Source organism: Rana temporaria, chromosome 1, assembly GCF_905171775.1.
Source record: "Rana temporaria chromosome 1, aRanTem1.1, whole genome shotgun sequence".
NCBI lineage: Eukaryota > Metazoa > Chordata > Amphibia > Anura > Ranidae > Rana > Rana temporaria.
The window spans coordinates 608669910-608686050 of record NC_053489.1 but is presented as its reverse complement, the minus strand read 5'-3'; the positions used below and the strand labels follow the sequence as shown (position 1 = coordinate 608686050).

General features: G+C 48.5%; 1 protein-coding gene across 1 annotated transcript in view; it reads left to right on the top strand.

The window, feature by feature from the left end:
* The first annotated feature begins 1911 nt into the window (after positions 1-1911).
* The window catches only part of NCAPG (non-SMC condensin I complex subunit G), a 64943-nt gene continuing 50713 nt past the window's right edge, over positions 1912-16141 (top strand). Inside the window, exon 1 of the mRNA XM_040335202.1 lies at positions 1912-2251. Within this exon, the coding sequence (XP_040191136.1) occupies positions 2141-2251 (111 nt within the window). The 5' untranslated portion in view covers positions 1912-2140. The remainder of the gene's footprint in view (positions 2252-16141) is intronic.

Below are 16141 nucleotides of genomic sequence, written 5' to 3'. Positions count from 1 at the left end.
ATAGCACTGATCGCTATAAAAATGCCAATGGTCCCAAAAATGTGTCAAAAGTGTCCGAAGTGTCCGCCATAATGTCGCAGTACCAATAAAAATCGCTGATCGCCGCCATTACTAGTAAAAAAAAAATATTAATAAAAATGCCAAAAAACTATGCCCTATTTTGTAAACGCTATAACTTTTGCGCAAACCAATCAATAAACGCTTATTGCGATTTTATTTCACGAAAAATATGTAGAAGAATACATATCGACCTAAACTGAGGAAAAAAAATGTATTTATATTTTTGGGGGAAATTTATTACAGCAAAAAGTAAAAAATATTCATTTTTTTCAAAATTGTTGCTCTATTTTTGTTTATAGCGCAAAAACTATAAAAACCGCAGAGGTGATCAAATACCACCAAAAGAAAGCTCTATTTGTGGGAAAAAAAAGATGCCAATTTTGTTTGGGAGCCACGTCGCACGACCGCGCAATTGTCAGTTAAAGCGACGCAGTGCCGAATCGCAAAAAGTGGCCTGGTCTTTGACCAGCAATATGGTCCGGCCGGGGCTGAAGTGGTTAACCACTGCCCTTAACAGAGACGTTTTTTTTTTGTTGATTCAGACTTACCTAGGTGGATGTAGCAGTGGTCTGGTGCTGCATCTGTCCCCCGGTGCCTCTAACACTGAGAACCGAGTGATCGAACACTGCTGATTGCTCAGTTCTCACAGCTCCCAGAGCAGAGAGCTGCTGACTGTCAGGCTCTCAGCGGCATTCCTCAGCTAGTGTAGCAGATGCTTCAGCTATTCAAGCATGATCAGTGTTTTAATAGCTGCATTGGAAGGCAGGGGAGACATTTGGGGTCTAATAGACTTGTTAGACCCCTTTTCATGGCAATAAAGTAGCAAAAACTTAAAGCGGGGGTTCACCCTAAAATAATTTTTTTGCCTAACCTATCTCTAGCCTTAATAAAGGCTTGTAGCGTTGTCAATTTTATTTTTTTGTGTACACTTACCTGTCTTCAGCCGCACTTCCGGGTCTTCGTCCTTGCGGGGAGTGGGCGTGTCGCTCCTTTTCCCCGACGGGGAGCTCTGCATAGATGATTGACATGCGCGTCATCGCCTTCCGAAAATATCCGACGGGGTCTCGGCTCTTTACGGCGCTATACCGTGCCTGCGCCTGCCGTGTAGAGCTGACTGCGCAGGCGTCGTAAAGTGCGGAGTCCCACTCGGATATTTTCGGAAAGGCGATGACGCGCACGTCACTCATCTATGCAGAGCTTAGGAATGCCGGGGGAGCGAGAACCCGGAAGTCGGGTGAAAACGACAGAGTACAGACCCGGAAAAAAAAAAAATCCAGCATACTGTTGATGTCAGCAGTATGCTGGATAGAACAGTTTTTTTTTTTTTTTTTTTTTTAGGGTGAACCCCCGCTTTAACAAAAAGTGTTAAACAATGATATAAAATAATAAAGAGTGCAGCATAGGCGAACAAGGGAATGTGAACATCAAGCGCACCACATGTTTCCGCACCTGCTAGACCACGCCTACAAATGAATGCCCCCCCCCCCCCAATTAAAATACTACGCCTACAGAAAAAAAATTGAAAATGTTGTGAGAATATTTGCAACTATATTTTTGGTGGGATTACAGAGATTTCTAGCCAAAGATGGTGATTTTAGCATGTGTACATGTGTAGGACAAAATGCAACACTTGTGTTTTTATGTATATATATTTGTATTGGGTAATCATTTTGAATCGCCCAGGTTGCTGTTTGCTCTACATAAGAGTAAAGTAATCTATTTTGTCATCACATTTGTACCGGTCACCTCGCCTCAACACCCCGACTTCCGGTTAAGCTAATTTCGAGCAGCGCTTGCGCAGAGTTTACTTTCCCTGAGCGCGCACGCTGGGCATGTCTTATAGCGTGAGGCGCGGTTTTTTAGTCACATGATGCACGTCTTCTCCTCTGTAGCGCGCAGAAGTAGTTTTTGAAAGCGGGCGGGAGCGCGTATAACTGTCTGGTAGTAGAGTGTGTGAGAGGGAAGGGTGTCAGACTCACCGGAGACGGAATACAGACGTATATTTTATACAGGGACCGGCGGAGACGGAATACAGCCGTATATTATATACAGGGACCTCCGGAGAGAAGACGTCATCACAATGACTGTGGAGAAGAAAGGATTTCAGATTAAAGAAGCCTTTGATTTGGCTCAGAAGCCGCACCAGAACCTCGCCAAGCTGGTCACCGGGCTCAGGACCACCTATGACCAGGTGAGTGTGAGGGAGGGGCTCACCCTGGGATTATCATTGGTGTCTGATGAATGTCCTCCCTTCTGTGTGACACTATAGGGCAGCCCATAATCTTAAAGGGGCACCAAAGTATCTCCTGCACCTTTTTATTTTTGGCTGCGAGCCTCTTGTGGGTTTTGTAATGTGCGTTTTGGCGTACAGAAAAAAGTGCACGTCTCCTGGCTTAATGGCAGAGCAAGGGGCGTTTTGCGTGATTTTGAGAGCGCGTGCAGAAACGCGTTTTCTGTGCACGTTTCTGGAAACCAAAGGTGTGAACACGGACTAAGGCCCGGTGGTACGGCTCGTGGTTGCATGGGCACAGCAGACCATCCATCTGTATGACAGCGCTATAGCCGAATGACAGCTAAAGCACCAGCTAGTTCTGGGACACCGTCCTATGATGGCCCGCTCTGTGATAGTAGTGTCCTCTGGAGTATGCTGATCACAGATTGAGGAAAAGAGCCAATCGGCTGCTCTTTACCACAGGATCAATTGTGTCCAATCACAGCTGTTCATGGATGTAAACAGAAGCTGGTAATCCGCACTCCTCATGCTGTTAGGGTGAGGAAATTAGAAGAGAGCTGATAACTGACTTCTTTAAAAGGGACATGTACACTGATTATCAGTGCTAGGGTTGTCCCCATACTAGTATTGGTACTGATACGTGCATTTGCACGAGTACTTGTACTAGCGCAAATGCTCCTGATGCCTTTGCCGATACCTGGGGAGGGGCTGAGCGCGAGTCCTCAGGCGTTGCCGGTGTAGTAAGAAAAGCCTTGATTATTGCAGAAGCTTCCTGTGCGGCTACGTCGCTGGGCTTCACCGCACCTATACCGCGCAGACGCTCATTTCAATTGAGAAAACTAAGAGGCGGGCGGGTGGGCAGAGGCGGTGCCTAGCCTGCTCTGAAACTTGGCACAGTTTATATCAATGGTACCGAGGTCGAGTGACAGTGGCGGCTGGTGCTTGGGGGGGGGGGGGGGGGGCGCAAACAAACTGAAAAATCCTGAAACCCCCATCCCCCCAATCAATTGCAGCCTCACTGTGCCCAGTATATGCAGCCACTTGTGCCCATCAAATGCAGCCCCTGGGTGACCGGTGGAGCCCCGCTGTTTTGTGACGTAGCTGCACAGGAAGTGATGCGGTCGAGCTTCTGCGTGAGTCGAGGTTTGTTTTTACTACACTGGTACACTGTCAGCGCTTGAAAATCTGCGACGAAAATCTTGGTACACCCTGCACTCGGCCACAGTATTCCAGCAGCGGACATATTGTTACACCAAGCCCATGTAGTTCGGGCTGAGTGTAACAAGATGTCCACTGCTGCTTTGAGGCCGAGTGCAGGGTGTACCAAGATGGGTGACGCAGAGGCAGCATAGAAAAATAAATCGTCTCCTCAGTCTCCTGCCTATAAGTGCTAGCCATCAATCAGTGACATCTGTTAGTGACACCCATCTGTGCCCATCCATCAGTGCGTGCCACCTATCGGTAATGCTTAATCAGTGCCACCTCTGAGTGCTTATTAGTGCTGCATATCCATGCCACCAGGTTTGAAAACTGTCACATGACATAAAAAAAGAAAAAGTATCTGAGTACTTGGGGAGGAAAAAAAAGTATCGGTACTTGTACTCGGTCTTAAAAAAGTGGTATTCGGACAACCCTAATCAGTGCAGTCCCATATCAGTGCCACTGCAGTAGCATGTGATTTGGTGGCCTCATCAGTTCACATCAGTGAAGGAGAAAAATTACCTGTGTGCAAAATTTTATAAACAAACTATAAAAGGGGTTATTTTATTTTTTATTTTTTCAAAATATTCTGTCTTATCCGTTTGTTTAGCAACAGAAATGAATCCAGTGGTGATTTAATAGCACCAAAGGAAAGCTATATTTGTGTGAAAAAGGTAATTATTACTCAATGTGACAGCGATGATTGGCCAGGGCAGGAAGGAGGTAAACGTGCCCAGTAGGCAAGTGGCTTAAAAAGGCAGCCATGTGAAAAAAAATGGTGCTGTGGCTCTATGTACTTTCACATACTCGATACAATGCCGCCTTTTCCAAGTCATCAGGGTGCCATTAAAGCGGGAGTTCACCCAATTCGGTTTTTTTTTCCCCTTAGATGGATGCTTGTTTTGTCTAGGGGAATCGGCTAGTTGTTTTAAAATATGAGCCGTACTTGCCCGTTTTCGAGATGCATCTTCTTCCGTCGCTTCCGGGATATGGGTCTTCGGGAGCGGGCGTTCCTTCTTGATTGACAGTCTTCCGAGAGGCTTCCGACGGTCGCATCCATCGCGTCACTCGTAGCCGAAAAAAGCCGAACGTCGGTGCGTCTCTATACTGCGCCTGCGCACCGACGTTCAGCTTCTTTCGGAAAATCGTGACGCGATGGATGCGACCGTCGGAAGCCTCTCGGAAGACTGTCAATCAAGAAGGAACGCCCAGTCCCGCAGCCCATACCCGGAAGCGGCGGAGAAGATGCATCTCGTAAACGGTAAGTACAGGTCATATTTTAAAACAACTAGCCGATTCCCCTAGACAAAACGAGCATCCATCTAAGGGGAAAAAGTGTCCTGTGCGGGTGAACCTCCGCTTTAAGTCCCCATTTCACACCTTCGCGTTCTGGGGAAGTGCAGCAAATGTGCCAAAACACACATCATGCTTGCAGTGCCATTCATTCTTTAACCACTTGCCTACTGGGCACTTTCACCCCCTTCCTGCCCAGTCCAGTTTTCAGCGCTGTCGCACTTTGAACGACAATTGCACGTCATGTAACATTGACCTGAACTTTTGGTTCATCTGAATTTTTTTTTTTTTTTTTTTTGCCAGATTGAGCTTTCTTTTGATGGTATTTAAAGCGGAGTTCCACCCACATTTTGTACTCCTCATCCTGTACTAATGTGTGCAGTTGTAGTAAATTGTCTTTTTTTTTTTGTGGGGATCACTTACCGTATTTATCGGGGTATTGCGCGCTCCGGCGTATAGCGCGCACCCCTAATTTTGACCCCTTTTTCCTGTAAAAAAAAAAAAATGTTATTACATTTTTACTACTTGTTGGAAGGCTGGACGGAGGCCGGCCTGTGTTTGTAGGCGGAGTCTGGGGGAGTACTTATCCTCCCTTCTCTGCCGGGTCCAGCGTCGGCCTCTGTTCCTGTTGATGTGCGTCACTTCCGCCGCGACCGCCGACGTCATTTCTGTGCGCCGACTAGCGTGGAGGGAGCAGAGATCGCGGCTCCAGTGCGTCTCCAGGCCACGAGGGCTTTCAGGTATCCTGGGGGGGGGGGGGCGCGACCAGCATTGGGGACTGGCGTCCCCTGCTTACATTCGCCCGCAGGTTCGCCTCGTGGCAGCGGGGGGGGGGGGGGGGCCCGGGCTGATAGCGCTCATTTCACCATCCACAGGGGAAACCCTCGGGAGCCTCGCAGGGGATAAGTCACAAAAGGGGGGGGGGGGGTATCATGCATGTCGCCAGATCTGGCCGGAAGGGGCTAGAGGTCGGGGGGGGGGGGGGGGGTTCCTGGTATCTGCCTGCATGCTTGTGTTTGTCTTCATTTGGCTTATCATTGGTAAACTGCTGACCACCCTGTGTCATGTTATTTTCCATGCAGATTTGCCGGTCTTGGGAGGGGTAAAATCTGTCACAATCAGTTGTGGGGGGAATTCATCATGGTCATCTGGCACGACCAGGCGATTTATCTTGCAACAGCCATGCGATTTGCCTTGATAAATGGTCATGCGTTGGTCTTGTTTAAACAGTCATGGTTTTCTTGGTTAAACAGTCATGCGATTTGTCGGATAAAAACGGTCATGCGATCTGTCTGACGAAACGGTCATGCGATTTGTCCGATGTATCGATCATGCGATTTTGTCTGATGTAACAGTCATGCGATTTTGTCTGATGTAACAGTCATGCGATTTTGTCTGATGAAACAGTCATACGATTTTGTCTGATGAAACGGTCATGCGATTTGTCTGACAAAGCGGTCATGCGATGGGGGGGGTAACTGCACGGTTGCCGTGAGCAAACTACCATGCGTTTTGTCTGGTCAGGACGGTCTTGCGTTTTGGCTTGGCAGATCGTCATACTTTTGGTCTTCAGGGATTGTTATGCGACATGTCGTCAGTACGTGTCATAAGTCAGGTTCGGGAAATCTCATGCGATCTGTCAATGGTAAAATTGTCATGCCACTTTCACTGATAGGTCGGTCGTCTTCAGTGTGTCGTACGTGCGGTTTTTTTCATTGATCGATCGGTCATGCGTTTGCTTAAATCTTGTAAGGAGGGCAGTTGCCGCCTCACTGGGCATTTCGGGTGGGGGATGCGGTCGCTTTAGGGCGGCTATTTCACATCTTACCACATTTTCATTTTTTGTCTGGTTATACATTTCTTGCGCTCATTTCTCCGTCGGTACATATGGTATTAATTCTTTCAGGTCGGATTACAGTGTCTTCCCGGTGTCAGCTGGTACGTATTTGCTCGCTTTTAGGGGTACAGTTAGTTTTACCAGGTCCGTATTGCTTTCTGGTTCTGTCACGTCTACAGTTCCGTACAGGCGGAGGGTCTTTAATTGATTGTTGGACCACAATCTTCTCGCCGTACATCTCATGTCTGGTATGGCACCATCATTTCTCATTTATACATACCCACCACGCTCCTGTGGGTATCGTAGCCCTGAGTGTTCGTTTTTAATTACCTGTTGTCGTGCTGCAGGTCGCTCGGGCTCACTCATTTCACTTCATCATTTCGGGGTCGGGGTCCCGCTTGGTAGGTCACGCGCTATTTCCGGCCACCTAGGCAGTCACGCATTTTTGGGCTGGTTGAGGGGCGAGGGCTTTTATGTTATTCTTTGTAGTTTGTCTCTTTAGATTTCGGTATGTCACAAGTGGCTGATAGCGAGGACTTCTCGTTCGTCCCGCCTACACCGCCACGCGGGGGTTCGGAGCTCTGAAATTCACCATCCTTGAGAAGTTGGACCGTGCCCAGACTCATGGCTGAACTCCGCCGCAAAGGCATTTCTTTCCCCTCTTCGGCTAGGAAAGCAGAACTGTTTAGGCTATGCTTCCCACCCCTGTCACAATCATCTCCCGCCACCAGCACTGAGCATGCGACGGTGCACAACGCATTGGTACAGGTCCATGCGCTGCTAAACACGCTGGCTACCTCCATGGTCCAGTTGCAGGAAAGGATGGAGGTGATGGAGGCCCGGGCCTTGGCTAATACAGTAATGCCAGCCTCTATCGTGGTGGATTCAGCATCCCCAGCGCTAGCGCTCCCAAGCCCAGCCGCAGGTAATGTCGCTACTTTCCCTTCAGCGGTACCATCTCCGTCGGCTGCCCCACCTGTGGTATCTCCAGCCCATTTCATCCCGGCCAACATCAAAAAGGACATCTTGGAGGGGAAAGATGTTAACTTGGCCTCCCTGCTCATAGCGGCTCAGGATGTGTCAGAGAATAAATCTTTTACTTGTGGGGAAGTATCTGTGGTTCTGAAGACCAAAGACCCCAGGCTGAGTCGAAAACTCAGTGTACCGGAATTTGTGCTGGCTTTTGGTATTTTTAGGGATATCATCTGTTCTGTTAGCCCAGGTAGAAGGGAGGAATTGGACCTTTATCTTCATAAGGTTGTGGATCTGGCCCATAAATACGGTGGCACAATTTTTTATGATTACCACCGATCCTTTGCAGCTAAGGTGGCAGCCACCTGGGCTCAGTTCCAGGTGGTGTCATGGTGGGGGGCCATTGACATGGAGCTATTTTGCAGACACTTTGCTGGTCAAAAGTCCCCGGTATGTACCAGCTGCCAGTCCTCGGCTCATACCACGGCCTGGTGCTCCAATGTGGAAGCCTCTAGTCAGGTAGGGCCCTCCAGGCAGGTGGCAGGGGGGTCTGCTGGAACCCTGGGGCAGGTGGACAAATTGGGTAGACCCATACGATACCTTGGGAAAGCGCAGCTGTGTAACAATTACAATTATGCAGGTTGCAACTTCAACCAGTGTAGGTTGTTGCATGTTTGCGCTAACTGCTTTAGGGCCCACCCCAAGTCCGCCTGCTTGATCAAGCTAATTAGCACAGCCTGACTATGCCGAATTAACGTTTCTTTGCTAGGGGATCTCCTTGATGACCACCCAGCACCAGCAGTTAGGCAATTTTTGCTGGAAGGGTTTTCTGCAGGGTTTCACACTGGCCTCATCACCCTGCCGACAGAGACTTTCGAGTGTAATAATTGAAGGTCTGCAGAAAACAACCCAGTGATTGTCGACGAGTTGCTTCTAGCAGAGCTGGCCAAGGGGTTCCTCATCGGCCCCTTTTCATCATCCCCCTTTTCCATGTGGAGGGTGAGCCCCATCGGGGTGGTCTCCGGCAAATTTTCTAATAAATTCCGTTTAATTTACGATTTGTCTGCGCCTCATTCCTCTCATATCCCTAGCCTCAACTCACTCATCCCCTCCGAGGAATTTTCACTAAAATATGCATCCGTTGACTTGGCTATCCAACACATCCTACAGTTGGGTAGGGGTGCTTGGCTTTCCAAAGCGGACATCACTGACGCCTTCAAACTACTTCCCATTAGTCCGGCCCTCTGGCAGTGGCATGGCATCAAATGGCGAGGGCAGTATTTTTTCGCTACTAAATTAACGTTTGGTTCAAAAAGCAGTCCGTTTTTGTTTGACACGGGCGTTGCATTGGATCCTGGAGGACTACGGTAGTTGTCAAAGGGTCATTCACTACCTTGACGACTTCCTGTTGTTGGAAGACCCTGGGTGCCCACCCAGGGATCTGCAGGTACTTACGGGTTTATTTTCAGGTTTAGACGTCCCGCTAGCAGCTCATAAAATGGAGGGCCCAGCCAAGGTCATCACCTTCTTGGGGATCACGCTGGACTCTGATCTTATGGTCGCTAGCCTGCCCTTGGAGAAGCTGGCCAGGATTCGTCAGGTCATCCATCAGTTTGTCCGTTCCCCGGTATGTTCAAAAAGGGACTTGCAGTCTCTATTGGGGATGCTCAACCATGCAATGACAGGGGTTGACAAATTTGCTTGGAATCTAGGAGCCAGCTAAAAAAGTTAGGAGCCAGAAAACGCGCCCCGTCCCGACGAGCTTGCGCGCAGAAGCGAACACATACGTGAGCAGCGCCTGCATATGTAAACGGTGTTCAAACGCAATTTTGAAGCGTGACATGTTGGGTATGAATTTACTCGGCGTAACATTATCTTTCATAATATTAAAAAAAATGGGGATAACTTTACTGTTGTCTTATTTTTTAATTAAAAAAAGTGTAATTTTTTCCCCAAAAAGTGCGCTTGTAAGACCGCTGCGCAAATACGGCGTGACAGAAAGTATTTCAACGATCGCCATTATATCCTCTAGGGTGTTAGGATAAAAAATATATATAATGTTTGGGGGTTCTAATTAGAGGGAAGAAGATGACAGTGAAAATAGTGAAAAATTACATTAGAATTGCTGTTTAACTTGTAATGCTTAACTTGTAATACCAACGGCCACCACCAGATGGCGCCAGCTCACATCTGGTGGTAATAACTTGTAATACCAACGGCTCACCACCAGATGGCACCAGCTCACAAAAAATTTTTTTTTTTGCCCACCTTCTAAACCAAGTCGCCAGGACACTATTTCTAGTCGCCATGGCGACCTGGCGCCCGGGATTTGTCGATCCCTGGCAATGAGGATCATTCCTCAGGGCAGGGCGTTTGTGTCCAGATTACTGGCTGTGCTTCCCCAGGGTCAGGATTCGGACTCCCCGGTCAGGTTGCCAATGGATGCCCAAGCCGATTTGATCATGTGGGATCAGTTCCTCTGTCGCTGGAATGGTATCTCCATGTTCATCCCGCATCCTTCTGAGAATTCCCCTCGAGTTTTTTCAGATGCTGCCGATTCGGTCGGGTTTTCCGCCATCTTTGGTCAGGAATGGTTAGCTAGTCGCTGGCCCCCAGAGGTGTCCCATCTGCCAAAGTTTGCTCTCACTTCTGCATTGTTTGAGATTTACCCGATCCTGGCGGCGGCAGTCACTTGGGGCCCTGGCTGGGCAGGCAAGTCAGTCATATTCTTTACGGATAATTTGGCTACAGCCAGAATTATCAATAAAGGCAGCTCAGGGTCCCTTTTGATCATGTCATTCATGCGCAAGCTGACTTGGCTGGGCTTGTCGTATAGATTTCACTTCCAGGGGGAATTTATTAGGGGAGATCAGAACGGTGCAGCAGATGCCTTATCTCGTCTCAACATGCCACAATTTTTCTTTCAGCATCCGGCAGCGGATCGGACGGGCCAGCCAATTCCCCCCTTTGCACTGTTGGTCATGGATTAAGTTTTTTCCGGTCTCAGGCAGTCGAGCTGGCCAACAGGTCGTTGTCCAGGAACACGCTGAAGGCATACACCACGGGTTGGAGGGTTTTTCTCAGATTCATGTCTCTGTTTCCATGTGAGGGTCCCACAGATTCTTCATACTTCATGTCTTTCTCTGCTTATTGCCATAGTGAGCTAACCTTATCGGCCAGAACCATCAAGACATATTTGGCAGGGGTTCAGCATTTCAGGTCCCTACAAGTGCCGGACAGGCCGTCCATTTTTGCTGCTCATCCTCTAAAAGCCGTGCTGAGGGGTATCCAGAGAACCCAGGGGTCCTCACGGTTATCCCGTCAACCCATCACCGGGCAGATTTTCCGAGACCTGTCGGATATTCTGTCCTCTTCCCCTTTTGGTATGTGTCCCAGTTTGGTCCTTAAAGCTGCCATCCACCTCAGTTTCTTTGGGTTCCTCCGTCCCGGGGAGGTGTCCAGAGCCAGCTGCCATGCTCCAGCTTTGCTCAGAGGGAGTCTGGCCAGGTTTCCCGAGCATTAGGAGCTACAGCTCCCCAACAACAAGACCAGACAGATTGGCCAGGGGTTCGTGGTGAAATACTATCAGACTCACAATCGCTGGTGCCCGGTCGAGGTGCTCGACTCTCTGCAGGGCATTCTCAAGCTCACCCCGGGGTAGTCCGTTGCTCCCCTTTCCTACGCATCCTATCATCTCCAAACAATTCATTGGGCATGTCAGGATTCTTCTTGCCAAGCTGCATCTGAATCCAGGGCGCTTTTCCGGACATTCCTTTAGAATTGGGGCAGCATCCAAGCAAGGGGTCCCGTCATACATCATCAAGCACATGGGTCGCTGGAGTTCCTCCTGCTATAGCAGATATATCCCTGAACCTCACTTGGAGGTGCGTAGAGCATTTGCCACCCTGTTGGATTAAATATGCACTGTTTCAATAAAGCTTCATTACCTATCTTGTGTCTTTTGCCCTCTTTTAGGCGTACCGTCCAGCTAGGCCAAGGCACGCCACAGGCCTTGGTGGTTGGGGTCACTACGTATTACGGGTGAAGATTCTGACTACAAGTTGGAAGGCTGGACGGAGGCCGGCCTGTGTTTATAGGAGGAGTCTGGGGGAGTACTTATCCTCCCTTCTCTGCCGGGTCCAGCGTCGGCCTCTGTTCCTGTTACCCACCCTCCCGGCCCCCTTTTCAGGTATAGGCTTCATTATTCATTTCTGATATTCAGGGTATGCCCTCTTTTAGGCGTACCGTCCAGCTAGGCCGAAGCACGCCACAGGCCTTGGTGGTTGGGGTCACTACGTATTACGGGTGAAGATTCTGACTACAAACAGTTTTGGTGTCTTGCCCGGCGGCCTCGTCCGGTCCGGCGTACGTCTGCGGCCTCGGTGTCCTCCCGGCTTCTCCCGCGCTGTCTTCATGGCGAATCCCCGCTTCCCGCGCTCAGTTTGAAGCCTCCACCAACGTATACTGAGCGCAGTGCACTCGCGTATATTCGGCCAGGCTCGGCTTCTCACGCATAACGTCACAGAGCGTGACTACGAGTGAAGCCGAGCCTGGCCGAATGTACCCGAGTGTACTGCGCTCGGTGTATTGTGGCGCAGGCATTCAAACTAGGCGCGGGTATCGGCGTATATCGCGCACCCACGATTTTGCCCTGAATTTCAGGGCAAAAAAGTGCGCGATATACGCCGATAAATACGGTACTTTATTGTAGACCATCTTTTTTTCTACCGGCTTTGTGTTTGTTTCCTGGGATATGTGTGTCATCACACATTGGCTGGTCGGCAAGTGGTTAAAGCAGAACTAATCCCGTCGATTTAAAAAAGCAGTTACATTCCTGGCATGCTGGGAACGCTAACTGTCACATTTGCTTGTGATTCCATCCAAACTGTCAAACCATCTATGGCTGGTGTCATAACTGATCACATATGTACACTTTATTAGGTACACCTGTTTAATTGCTTGGTAACACAAATTGCTAATCAGCCAATCACATGGCAGCAACTCAATGCATTTAGGCATCTAGACGTGGTGAAGACAACTTGCTGAAGTTCAAACTGAGCATCAGAATGGGAAAGAAAGAGGATTTAAGTGACTTTGAACGTGGCATGGTTGTTGGTGCCAGACAGGCTAGTCTGAGTAAAAACTGCTGATCTACTGGATTTTTCACGCACAACCATCTCTAGGGTTTACAGAGAGTGGTCCAAAAAAAGAGAAAATATCCAGTGAGCGGCTGTTGTGTGGATGAAAACGCCTTGTTGATGTCAGAGGAGAATGGGCAGACTGGCTTGAGATGATAGAAAGGCAACAGTAACTCAAATAACCACTCATTACATCCAAGGTATGCAGAATACCATCTCTGCATGCACAGCACATTGAACCTTGCAGCAGATTGGCTACATCAGCAGACGACCACACCTGTCGGCTAAGAACGGAAAACTGAGGCTACAATTTGCACAGGCTCACCAAAATGGACAATAGAAGACTCCAGAAATGTTGCTTGGTCTGATGAATTTTGATTTCTGCTGCAACATTCAGATGGTAGGGTCAGAATTTGGTGTAATCAACATGAAAGCATGGATCCATCCTGTCTTGTATCAACGTTTCAGGCTGGTGGTGGTGTATTGGTGTGGGGGATATTTTCTTGGCACACTTTGGGCCCCTTAGTACCAACTGAGCATCATTTGAATACCATAGCTTACATGAGTATTGTTGTGGACCATGACTACAGTGTACCCATCTTCTGATGGCTCCTTCCAGCAGGATAATGCACCAACCATGTCACAAAGCTCAAATCATCTCACCACTGCTTTCTTGAACATGACAAATGAGGTCACTGCACTTAAATGGCCTCCACAGTCACCAGATCTCGATCCAGTGGAGCACCTTTGGGATGTGGTGTAATGGGATTTCAAGCCAGATGCAGCCCAGTGCATTTTTTTTCTTCTCTGCAGGAAAAATACATGTACAGTGTTTTCCATGTATTCTAATGGCCCTAGTAACTAGTTCACACTAGAGCTGCACAATTCTGGATAAAATGATGATCACAATTTTTTTGCTCAGAATAAAGATCAAGATTCTTGCGGTGTAACATCTTTAACATTATACCAAAAAATTGGGCTAACTGTGTTAGTATTGCAACAATCGCCATTTTATTCTCTAGGGTCTCTGCAAAAAAATATTTGCGTTTCCTCGAAAATAAGCTGGGGTCTTATTCAAATTTTGGCAACCAAAAATACACTAGGGCTTATTTTTGGGGTGTGGCTTTCCATGCAGGAATCTCCAGTATGAACATTTTGTAAAAGTGGTTTTGAAATCCTGGAAACCTCTCTTACAGGATTGTGTGTGTTGCTGTGGTATAGTCTGTGCAAATACCTTCCATCAGCGCTTCTTAGGCCTGCCCCGAGGGAGGGGGCCAACATCCGCCGCTTCCATGGCCAGCCCCAAGCTGTCTTCCCCGCTCTGAACACTGCAGGGAGGGGCTGAGATCCACCGCTGACAGCGAGGAGATGAGCTGAGTGCTGAGCGGCACTGCAACATACAGTCTAGATCGCACATCGCTGTAATACAGTGCATTTTAGGATTTTACAACCCTTCCAAATAGGGCTTATTTTTGGGGTAGGGCTTATATTGCAGCCCTCCCGGAAAATCACAGTAGGGCTTATTTTCTGGGAAACACTGTGTGTGTGTGTGTGTGTGTGTGTGTGTGTGTTCTTTAATTTTCTAGCAAATACAGATTTTAACTTGTAAGCAACAAGTGTCAAAAAAGGTTTAGTTTTAAAGGGGTTGTAAAGGTAAGGACTGAGCATCACAGAGGGAGGGGAGCAGTACGGAGGAGGATACAGAGACAGTCAGCGGTAATCAGTGCGGCTTTAGGGGGAGTTACAAGCACTGATCACCGCTGTATAACCCTGAAAAGGGGGCAAATCAGTGCTTGTAACTCCCCTGCCGCACGATCACTCTGACTGCCCAGATATCGAGTGAGGCATCGGAGCATTTCCCCAAGTACAAGTACTCAGGGAAATGCTCGGTACCGATACTAGTATCGGGACATCCCTATACATCATCCTTTGATTTTTGCTTTTAAATGTCCTTATTTCTTCTGAGAAATCCTCACTTCCTGTTTTCCTGTCTGTAACTTCACACAGTAATGCAAGGCTTTCTCCCTGGTGTGGAGTGTTGTGCTCGCCCCCTCCCCTGAGGGGGGAGGGGACGAACAGGAGAGTGAGGACGCTCTCTACCTTGCAGATAAAGACGCTCAAGGGAGGGGGCGAGCACGACACTCCACACCAGGGAGAAAGCCTCGCATTACTGTGTGGAGTTGCAGACAGAACAGGAAGTGAGGATTTCTCAGAAGAAATGAGGACATTTAAAAGCAAAATGGAAGGATGAGGTAAGTGAAGGAGGACTGCAATAAGGTAAAGGAAGCTATTTAGGGATTTTTTTTTTTTTTTTTACCTTTATAACTAGGGATGCACCGAAATGGAAATTTCAGAACCGAAACAAAACCGAAATAAAAAAAAAATTCAGTCCGAAACCGAAACCGAAAATGAATTTTCTTTGTTTTCCCCCTATTAAATTTTTTTGGCGGCAATCGATGTGGCAATAATAATTGATGGTTACAGTGGCTGCGTTTGATGGGCACAGTGGCGACGTGTGTTGGCACAGTGGCTGCATGTGATGGCACAGTGGCTGCATGTGATGGCACAGTGGCTGCATGTGATGGCACAGTGGCTGCGTTTGTTGGCACAGTGGCTGCATGTCATGGCACAGTGGCTGCATGTGATGGGCACAGTAACTGCGTTTGATGGCACAGTGGCTGCATGTGATGGCACAGTGGCTGCGTTTGATGGGCACAGTGGCTGCGTTTGATGGGCACAGTGGCTGCGTTTGTTGGCACAGTGGCTGCATGTCATGGCACAGTGGCTGCATGTGATGGGCACAGTGGCTGCGTTTGATGGCACAGTGGCTGCGTTTGATGGGCACAGTGGCTGCGTTTGATGGGCACAGTGGCTGCGTTTGATGGGCACAGTGGCGGCGTGTGTTGGCACAGTGGCTGCATGTGATGGGCACAGTGGCGGCGTGTGTTGGCACAGTGAGGCTGCAATTAATGTTTTTTTTGGTAGTCAGATAAGGCAAGCATGGCTCAATAACACACAATCGTTTTTTTAAAAAAAAAGTTTGTGTGTTATTGAGCAATGCTTGCCTTATCTGACTACCAAAACAAATATCAATTGCAGCCTCACTGTGAAAAAATGGCAGATTTTTTTTTTACATAGTCGCTCACCTCAGTTAGTTAACCATGTGCCTGTGCCTCCGTCCCCCCCTCCCCCAAAACATGGGACGAACTAGCCATTTAACAGATTGCTCCTAGTCCTAACAGGTTTTGTACACAACTTAAGTTAGTACTGCTTACATTTTAAGTGGAGGTTCCTCCTAGGCAGGCAGTGTGATGTGACTCAGTCTCAGGCTGGTGATGCTCCGAGTCCTCCCTCGCCTCCGGCCGTGACGTCACGCGGCTCGCGCCGCTGGACTAAACCAAGAGACTC